The 10,976-nt window shown below is 46.1% G+C and overlaps 1 protein-coding gene across 1 annotated transcript; it reads left to right on the top strand.

Moving 5' to 3' along the window:
- The first annotated feature begins 356 nt into the window (after positions 1-356).
- Positions 357-8,830, top strand: LOC142201054 (uncharacterized). Its single transcript, XM_075271878.1, has 2 exons — positions 357-445; positions 5,886-8,830. Exon 2 carries the CDS (start codon positions 5,927-5,929, stop codon positions 7,103-7,105), a length of 1,179 nt encoding a protein of 392 aa, XP_075127979.1. The 5' UTR covers positions 357-445; positions 5,886-5,926; the 3' UTR covers positions 7,106-8,830.
- The last annotated feature ends 2,146 nt before the right edge of the window (positions 8,831-10,976 follow it).

Below are 10,976 nucleotides of genomic sequence, written 5' to 3'. Positions count from 1 at the left end.
ATATTACAGCCACTATCACGACATTCCTCCCCTCAGGTGACCAGGCTATCATTATATTACAGCCACTATCACGACATTCCTCCCCTCAGGTGACCAGACTATCCTTATATTACAGCCACTATCACGACATTCCTCCCCTCAGGTGACCAGGCTATCGCTATATTACAGCCACTATCACGACATTCCTCCCCTCAGGTGACCAGGCTATCGTTATATTACAGTCACTATCACGACATTCTTCCCCTCAGGTGACCAGGCTATCGTTATATTACAGTCACTTCCCGCCCACTTAGGGGCGGGCTCGGCGCTTCAGTCTCCACACACACAGAGTTGCGGTGGGCGGGGCACAGTATGACGTCAGTACGTAGTGTACGTGCAGTGTCGTCATCTCGGCTCCGGTTCTCTCGTTGTTGTTTCTTCTCCGCTTGGAGGATTCGTCTGCCGGGTGAGTAACAAAGGACGGGCGGCGATCACTGTGTGCGGGGTGTAGTGAGGGGGCCGGGGAGATGTGCAGGCTGCGGGGGGTGATGGAGACTGAGGCCCCATCATAGAGGTCTAACCGGGGAGGCTGGAAAGTCTGACCCTCCCCCCCATAGTATAAGTGCATGCACCTCCTCCTATATAGTATTATCTGCCCCCCATAGTATAAGTGCATGCACCTCCTCCTATATAGTATTATCTGCCCCCCATAGTATAAGTGCATGCACCTCCTCATATATAGTATTATCTGCCCCCCATAGTATAAGTGCATGCACCTCCTCCTATATAGTATTATCTGCCCCCCATAGTATAAGTGCATGCACCTCCTCATTTATAGTATTATCTGCCCCCCCCATAGTATATGTGCATGCACCTCCTCATATATAGTATTATCTGCCCCCCATAGTATATATGCATGCACCTCCTCATATATAGTATTATCTGCCCCCCCCCATAGTATAAGTGCATGCACCTCCTCATTTATAGTATTATCTGCCCCCATAGTATAAGTGCATGCACCTCCTCCTATATAGTATTATCTGCCCCCCCCCCATAGTATATGTGCATGCACCTCCTCATATATAGTATTATCTGCCCCCCATAGTATAAGTGCATGCACCTCCTCATATATAGTATTATCTGCCCCCCCCCCATAGTATAAGTGCATGCACCTCCTCATTTATAGTATTATCTGCCCCCCATAGTATAAGTGCATGCACCTCCTCCTATATAGTATTATCTGCCCCCCCCCCATAGTATATGTGCATGCACCTCCTCATTTATAGTATTATCTGCCCCCATAGTATAAGTGCATGCACCTCCTCATATATAGTATTATCTGCCCCCCCCCCCATAGTATAAGTGCATGCACCTCCTCCTATATAGTATTATCTGCCCCCCCCCCATAGTATATGTGCATGCACCTCCTCATATATAGTATTATCTGCTCCTCATATATAGTATTATCTGCCCCCCATAGTATAAGTGCATGCACCTCCTCATATATAGTATTATCTGCCCCCCATAGTATAAGTGCATGCACCTCCTCCTATATAGTATTATCTGCCCCCCCCCCATAGTATATGTGCATGCACCTCCTCATATATAGTATTATCTGCCCCCCATAGTATAAGTGCATGCACCTCCTCATATATAGTATTATCTGCCCCCCCCCATAGTATAAGTGCATGCACCTCCTCATTTATAGTATTATCTGCCCCCCATAGTATAAGTGCATGCACCTCCTCCTATATAGTATTATCTGCCCCCCCCCATAGTATATGTGCATGCACCTCCTCATTTATAGTATTATCTGCCCCCATAGTATGAGTGCATGCACCTCCTCATATATAGTATTATCTGCCCCCCCCATAGTATAAGTGCATGCACCTCCTCATATATAGTATTATCTGCCTCCCATAGTATAAGTGCATGCACCTCCTCCTATATAGTATTATCTGCCCCCCCCCCATAGTATATGTGCATGCACCTCCTCATATATAGTATTATCTGCCCCCCATAGTATAAGTGCATGCACCTCCTCATATATAGTATTATCTGCCCCCCATAGTATAAGTGCATGCACCTCCTCATTTATAGTATTATCTGCCCCCCATAGTATAAGTGCATGCACCTCCTCATATATAGTATTATCTGCCCCCCATAGTATAAGTGCATGCACCTCCTCATATATAGTATTATCTGCCCCCCATAGTATATGTGCATGCACCTCCTCATATATAGTATTATCTGCCCCCCATAGTATATGTGCATGCACCTCCTTATATATAGTATTATCTGCCCCCCATAGTATATGTGCATGCACCTCCTCATATATAGTATTATCTGCCCCCCATAGTATAAGTGCATGCACCTCCTCATATATAGTATTATCTGCCCCCCATAGTATAAGTGCATGCACCTCCTCATATATAGTATTATCTGCCCCCCATAGTATAAGTGCATGCACCTCCTCATATATAGTATTATCTGCCCCCCATAGTATATGTGCATGCACCTCCTCATATATAGTATTATCTGCCCCCCATAGTATAAGTGCATGCACCTCCTCATATATAGTATTATCTGCCCCCCATAGTATAAGTGCATGCACCTCCTCATATATAGTATTATTTGCCCCGCTAGTATAAGTGTATGCACCTCCTCATATATAGTATTATCTGCCCCCCATAGTATAAGTGCATGCACCTCCTCATATATAGTATTATCTGCCCCCCATAGTATATGTGCATGCACCTCCTTATATATAGTATTATCTGCCCCCCATAGTATATGTGCATGCACCTACTCATATATAGTATTATCTGCCCCCCCATAGTATAAGTGCATGCACCTCCTCCTATATAGTATTATCTGCCCCCCATAGTATAAGTGCATGCACCTCCTCATATATAGTATTATCTGCCCCCCCCCATAGTATAAGTGCATGCACCTCCTCATATATAGTATTATCTGCCCCCCCCCATAGTATAAGTGCATGCACCTCCTCATATATAGTATTATCTGCCCCCCCCATAGTATAAGTGCATGCACCTCCTCATATATAGTATTATCTGCCCCCCATAGTATATGTGCATGCACCTACTCATATATAGTATTATCTGCCCCCCCATAGTATAAGTGCATGCACCTCCTCCTATATAGTATTATCTGCCCCCCATAGTATAAGTGCATGCACCTCCTCATATATAGTATTATCTGCCCCCCCCCCATAGTATAAGTGCATGCACCTCCTCATATATAGTATTATCTGCCCCCCATAGTATATGTGCATGCACCTCCTCATATATAGTATTATCTGCCCCCATAGTATATGTGCATGCACCTCCTCATATATAGTATTATCTGCCCCCCCCCATAGTATAAGTGCATGCACCTCCTCCTATATAGTATTATCTGCCCCCCATAGTATAAGTGCATGCACCTCCTCATATATAGTATTATCTGCCCCCCCCATAGTATATGTGCATGCACCTCCTCATATATAGTATTATCTGCCCCCCATAGTATAAGTGCATGCACCTCCTCATATATAGTATTATCTGCCCCCCATAGTATAAGTGCATGCACCTCTTCATATATAGTATTATCTGCCCCCCATAGTATAAGTGCATGCACCTCCTCATATATAGTATTATCTGCCCCCCATAGTATAAGTGCATGCACCTCCTCATATATAGTATTATCTGCCCCCATAGTATAAATGCATGCACCTCCTCATATATAGTATTATCTGCCCCCCCCCCATAGTATAAGTGCATGCACCTCCTCATATATAGTATTATCTGCCCCCCATAGTATAAGTGCATGCACCTCTTCATATATAGTATTATCTGCCCCCCATAGTATAAGTGCATGCACCTCCTCATATATAGTATTATCTGCCCCCCCCCATAGTATAAGTGCATGCACCTCCTCATATATTGTATTATCTGCCCCCCATAGTATAAGTGCATGCACCTCCTCATATATAGTATTATCTGCCCCCCATAGTATAAGTGCATGCACCTCCTCATATATAGTATTATCTGCCCCCCATAGTATATGTGCATGCACCTCCTTATATATAGTATTATCTGCCCCCCATAGTATATGTGCATGCACCTCCTCATATATAGTATTATCTGCCCCCCATAGTATAAGTGCATGCACCTCCTCATATATAGTATTATCTGCCCCCCATAGTATAAGTGCATGCACCTCCTCATATATAGTATTATCTGCCCCCCATAGTATAAGTGCATGCACCTCCTCATATATAGTATTATCTGCCCCCCATAGTATAAGTGCATGCACCTCCTCATATATAGTATTATTTGCCCCGCTAGTATAAGTGTATGCACCACCTCATATATAGTATTATCTGCCCCCCATAGTATAAGTGCATGCACCTCCTCATATATAGTATTATCTGCCCCCCATAGTATAAGTGCATGCACCTCCTCATATATAGTATTATCTGCCCCCCATAGTATATGTGCATGCACCTCCTTATATATAGTATTATCTGCCCCCCATAGTATATGTGCATGCACCTCCTTATATATAGTATTATCTGCCCCCCATAGTATATGTGCATGCACCTCCTCATATATAGTATTATCTGCCCCCCCCATAGTATAAGTGCATGCACCTCCTCATATATAGTATTATCTGCCCCCCATAGTATAAGTGCATGCACCTCCTCATATATAGTATTATCTGCCCCCCATAGTATATGTGCATGCACCTACTCATATATAGTATTATCTGCCCCCCCATAGTATAAGTGCATGCACCTCCTCCTATATAGTATTATCTGCCCCCCATAGTATAAGTGCATGCACCTCCTCCTATATAGTATTATCTGCCCCCATAGTATATGTGCATGCACCTCCTTATATATAGTATTATCTGCCCCCCATAGTATAAGTGCATGCACCTCCTCATATATAGTATTATCTGCCCCCCATAGTATAAGTGCATGCACCTCCTCCTATATAGTATTATCTGCCCCCCATAGTATAAGTGCATGCACCTCCTCATATATAGTATTATCTGCCCCCCATAGTATAAGTGCATGCACCTCCTCATATATAGTATTATTTGCCCCGCTAGTATAAGTGTATGCACCTCCTCATATATAGTATTATCTGCCCCCCATAGTATAAGTGCATGCACCTCCTCATATATAGTATTATCTGCCCCCCATAGTATATGTGCATGCACCTCCTTATATATAGTATTATCTGCCCCCCATAGTATATGTGCATGCACCTCCTCATATATAGTATTATCTGCCCCCCATAGTATAAGTGCATGCACCTCCTCATATATAGTATTATCTGCCCCCCATAGTATATGTGCATGCACCTACTCATATATAGTATTATCTGCCCCCCATAGTATAAGTGCATGCTCCTCCTCATATATAATATTATCTGCCCCCCATAGTATATGTGCATGCACCTCCTCATATATAATATTATCTGCCCCCCATAGTATAAGTGCATGCACCTACTCATATATAGTATTATCTGCCCCCCATAGTATAAGTGCATGCACCTCCTCATATATAGTATTATCTGCCCCCATAGTATAAGTGCATGCACCTCCTCATATATAATATTATCTGCCCCCCATAGTATATGTGCATGCACCTCCTCATATATAATATTATCTGCCCCCCATAGTATAAGTGCATGCACCTCCTCATATATAGTATCTGCCCCCCATAGTATAAGTGCATGCACCTCCTCATATATAATATTATCCCCCCCCATAGTGTAAGTGCTTTCACATATTGTAATTACCCCGTATGTTTGCCCCTTATAGATTTGCCCAGTTATAATAATATTTGGGTTTTGTAGATTCTGACCGTTTATTTCTCCGTCTATTTGTCACAGAGTAATCAGAAATCCGCCATAAGACGTCCGCAGTCTGTTCCATGATGAAGACCAGAGCAGTTTTGTCACAGAAGGGCCAATCTGAGGTCCCAGCCAAATCTCCCACCAGGATGAGCATGAAGGTAACCAGAAGTAGAAAGACGACCTCCAAGACGAGGACCAAGACGACCGCCGCCCGTCTCCTAAAGAATCAAAAAAGCACAAAGACTCTGTGTTGTCCGCAGTGCGATAAATGTTTCAAATCCAACTCAGCGCTGGAATCCCACCTCAGGGTCCACAGCCGACCTAAACCCTATAAGTGTGACCTCTGCAGCGAGACCTTCACTCAGAAGTCGGGGTTGGTCACCCATAGACGGAAACATTCCCGAACCTCAGCGAGAGCGCCGCCGGGTGAGGAAAACGTGTGTCCACTCAAGACGACCCACAAACGTTCATCCCGGGCGTCCACATCAAAATCCACCAGGAATACGAAAACCGTCTTAAGAAAGTGCTCGCTGAACAAGAAGAAAGCCAAGAAGGTGAACCGAAAGAAAACCTCCAAAACAGCCGCAACTCGGAGGGCCGGCTCCAAAGCTAAAAACACCCAGGCCGAGATGGCAAAGCCGCTCAAGTGCAACTTCTGCGAGAAGAGGTTTAACAGTCCTGTGATCCTGGAAGCCCACCACCGAATCCATACCGGCAAGCTACCCTACCCTTGCCAGTTTTGCGAGGAGAGTTTTGCGAAGGCATCGCTGCTTGCCGCTCATAGCAACAAGCACAAGGAATGCAAACCGTACCAATGTGACCAGTGCGAGAAAAACTTCAACGACCAGTCTCTCTACTTAACTCACAAGAGCACGCACATTGGGGAGAAGCCTCACCAGTGCAGCGAGTGTAGCGACTGGTTCCCCAGCCGGAGCAGCCTTCTGGTCCACGAGGAAAGCCATCTAAAGCCCAAACCTTACAAGTGCCGGCACTGTGACAAGGGCTTCAACAACAGGGCCCTGCTGCTCACTCACGAGGGCGTGCACACCGGCAACAAGCCCTTCAAGTGCGGCCAGTGCAACGAAAGCTTCTTCTTGAAATCCCAGTTATCCGCCCACCAGGGCAATCACGCCCCCGAGAAACCTTTCCCGTGTAGCCAGTGCGACAGGAGCTTTAATAAGAAACAGACTCTATTGGCCCATATCCGTGTTCACACTATGCACAACCTGCAGACATTGAAAGCTTTTAGACAATAAGGTGACGACTGAGCTGCTGCTCCCGGTAGAGAGGCAAGACTTTTCATCCTGCAGAGGGCGCTGCCTCCTTCTGCCCTGTCTACGTTAATCCTCATTGAATGTCAGGGGGGGCAGTTTGGAGCGGTCGTAGCTCAGAGCCGTGTGCAAGCAATACCATACTGGCCCAATGAGATTGTCTATGTCCGAACTGTCCTCCGGAGGGATAGAAGATGGAACGATGCCATAGCGTTAGGACTTCATAGCCATTGACTGCCCTCAGCTGAGGGTCAGTTCCCCCTTGAAGGGGCTGCCCGGCCCGAATCCTTGGACTTGCGGGGCAATAAATGACTTTATTAGCGGCCAGATGGCTATAGTTTAGGTTTCCTTGTGTATGTGATGTGCATGGTGTATATTACCCTGGCGTTAAATGTTAGCAGAATGGCCGCAACACTTGGTGGCTTTTTTTTTTTTTTTTTTTTGCACAGTTTTTGGCAATGATGTGCCGGCCTTGGTGTAGTGGTAGTGTGCTTGTGTAATGGGTTGTCCATGATAGGATAGTGATGGCCGATCTATAGGATGAAAGGGGGTTCAGCAGCCCCTCCCCCCACACACTGATCTCATGGACTTTCCTACCTACAGGCCATCAGGATTTAGGCTTGGACAACTCGCATGAAATTCAGTCAAATGTTCAGATTGGTGCAATGGAGGCCCCTGCGGTCCCGTAACCTTCAAGGGTCACCAATGATTTCTGTGGGTCCTTAAATGCAGACGCCCAGGTTTCTCTGGACGCTCCCCCCCCCCCCCCCCATTGTTGCCCAAGGCCCCCCAGCTTGGATACATGTATGTGAGGGACCGGATCACATGACCCTATAGCTCGGTTTTAGGCAGTAGAGAACATTTTGCACAGAGCTTTGCTTTTTTTCTTCTAATTTGGCTGGAGATTAATCTGATGGGTTTGTGACAACTTAAAGGGATTTCTGGCCCCAAAAGGAGTGTTTAAAATAATAATAATAATAATAATAATATATATTTTGTTGATCTCTCTATATCATTGATCTTCTGTATGTTATCTGTTCCAGTTGCCTATGGGGGCCTTCATACTTGGCACCTGTGCGCTGTTTCCATCCTAAGCCCCGTAGAAACTGGACAGGGGTCGGATTCCCATCGGTCAGTTTTAAAACCCGTTGTCCATATGCAGCCTCCCCGCGTGGAAACAGGTTTTGTTTTGGATGGACACAAAGTCCTGCATGTCCGACATTGTGTCTATCCAAAACAGGGAGGCTGCACATGGACAATGGTGGTTTGCTTGCTGGGGGTTACCACCGTGGAGGTGAAGCCGATGCAGCGGACCCTATGCATGTAGTAGCCCCGTCCATTGTATGTATAGTGAATACAGCATCCCTTAAATAGCAGCAGCCGCCGGCGTGGGCACCTCATCCACTGCTGAGACTTGTAGAGGCTGGTCAGTGCGGGGTCTGCGCGTCAGACCACCACTGATGACCTTTCCTGTGGGTGGTTCATCACTGTGAATAACCCTTTTAGGGCCAGAACGCCCCTTTGCAGTTTGCACTAGGTCCACAATCCGTCATAGGAATGTCACTGAGGTTTGGTAACACAATAAAGCCATATTTATAAGCCCCGCCGCAGACAGGGCTATTTCCCATTAATGTAGCTGTATGACGGCTTTTTTCTTTTTGTCTGCCACCATTTAATGTATGATGTGCTGACCAGCTTTGTAGGGGGGATTGGGAAAAATAAAACATTCACTTGTCATTTATTTTCTTTTTTCTTTCAGCATTCACTATATAATGGTAATAGCACATCAGGTTTATCCTGCGGGTCACTTCTCCCGTTCTCCTTCTTGCTTCCTTTTACTCTGCTGAATCCTTCTTGATCTCACAAGACGGACTGTCGGCTCACACAGGTGTCTTTAGATGGCGGCTGCCCATAGCAGAGGAAAGACAAGCCAAAAGAGAGAAAAGTAAAGATACAAACATAATCCGCTGCAACTAAAAGCAAGTTACTATCTCATCCCAAGTGTTTGTCACATCAATATGTTATAGTAGTTTCCATGTAATGTCGTGTATGGGAGAGCTGAGGAGCAGGATCTCCTTGTGTTGTCTCCAGCTCAGGGAGGACTGAGCATTACTGATAAACAAAACTTTTTTTTTTTTTTTTTTTTTTTGGAAGAACAGGACTTTAGGGACAAAAAAAAAGCCCATTAATACACACACACACACTCAGCATTAAACAGCTGCTGAAGCGAGCCTGGTTGTTACTACAGATGAAACTCTTATAGAGAACGTGGGGGATGGGTTATTACCGCCTCTGCCTTCCTGATCAGTGTACACAACCCTCATACACTGCTATAGGAGCTGCCACGATGCGGCTCCACCACCGGCCCTGCAGCAGGATATGAAGACCCAGATCAGCTCTGCAGTACAACAAGATACAAATGAGCTTTATCAGCATTTAAGACATTTGATGTTGCCAAAGCAAAAAGGGGGTTGGGGGTGGTGGAGGGGGATGGGTACGGGGTCAGTGGGTTGGGGGTTTGAGTGTCTTTAGGGTCTCTTCATTCCTGTTTGGGGCGTGTGGGTATCGGTGAGTATGGGGTAGACAGGTGATGGGAGGGGCTTAGTGGTCTTTAGGGGGGTGGGTGGTTTGATAGTCCATGCGTCTCATCTTCCTCTTAGTTGGTGACAGCTGTGTAGGGAGGTGGGGTGGGTGGTTTGGGGTATAACAGTCCATGGAGTCTCGTCTTCCTCTTAGTTGGTGACCCCTATATGGGGAGGTGGGTTGGGGTGGGGCGGGTGTATTGGGATAAATATAACAGTCCGTGGAGTCTCATCTTCCTCTTGTTTGGTGACAGCTGGACACGTATTGGGCAGCGATCTCCACAGTGGCCTCTTCTTCTCCCAGTAGGATGTAGAGTTTCCTCTTCTCCCAGTCTGGGATGTGGGCAGAGAGTCTTTGGTAGTAGATGGCCCTCACAGCTGAGTATTTGGTGCAGTGTAGCAGGAAGTGGGTCTGGTCTTCTAGGGCCCCCTGGTCACAGTGCTGGCACAGTCTGTTCTCCTGTGGCTTGTACGTCTGCCTGTATCGCCCCGTCTCTATCTCTAGGTTGTGGGCGCTCAGTCTGTACCGGCTCAGGGTCTGTCTGTGCTTGGGGTGGCGTATTCTCTCCAGGTAGGTGGCCATGGTGTAGTCCCTTTGTAGGGATTGGTACACGGTGAGTTTCTTGGAGTTATTTATTTCGTTTCTCCATTCTTCAGTGTACCGCTCTCTGTTTGCCTCTGTGGTCGCCTTTATTTCGGCCTTGGTTATCATCTGTTGGTGTTTTTGGTTTGGTGGTTGGCTGCTGTTTGGTTGGCGGGTGTTGGGTTTGCTCAGGTCTCTCTGGCTCAGCCACAAGTGACCGGTGGGGATTTCTGGGGAGACACCAATAAGGGTCACCTCTAGAAATATTATTGTAGCAGAGAGAAAACTAGTTGGAGTAAATAAACTTGTATAAATTCTTTATTTATGACCATCAAAACCAGCACAAAATGCAGGAACACCAAAGCGAGGCCCGAGCACCAATAAAGTCAAAACCATCTCTTCCAAAGAAAACCAGTAATAATGCAGCAGAATAAAGCGTAGCGGCAGAGCCACCGCATAGTTACCGTAACACGGCCAATAAGGAGAAGAGAAGAAAGGAAAAAAAATGGGAATAAACACAAGGGTAGCAAAACCAAACCGGAAAAAAAAAAGAAAAACCAAGAGAGCCAGCAAGCAGTCCATGAGAGCGGAACCTATCAAGGAGGATTCAACTCACCAGATCTCTGTAATCCTGGGGACCTTGGAAGAGGATCCAAGGCGTCCTGGCATCAGTGAAAGGCTCAAGAGAGTC

Source organism: Leptodactylus fuscus, chromosome 4 (assembly GCF_031893055.1).
Source record: "Leptodactylus fuscus isolate aLepFus1 chromosome 4, aLepFus1.hap2, whole genome shotgun sequence".
Lineage (NCBI taxonomy): Eukaryota > Metazoa > Chordata > Amphibia > Anura > Leptodactylidae > Leptodactylus > Leptodactylus fuscus.
The sequence above is the reverse complement of the archived record's forward strand: the minus strand, read 5'-3'. Positions and strand labels throughout refer to the sequence as shown.

What these genes read in the sequence shown, in the direction of transcription:
- LOC142201054 (XM_075271878.1), top strand. Translation starts at nt 5,927, where the DNA reads ATGATGAAGACCAGAGCAGTTTTGTCACAGAAGGGCCAATCTGAGGTC.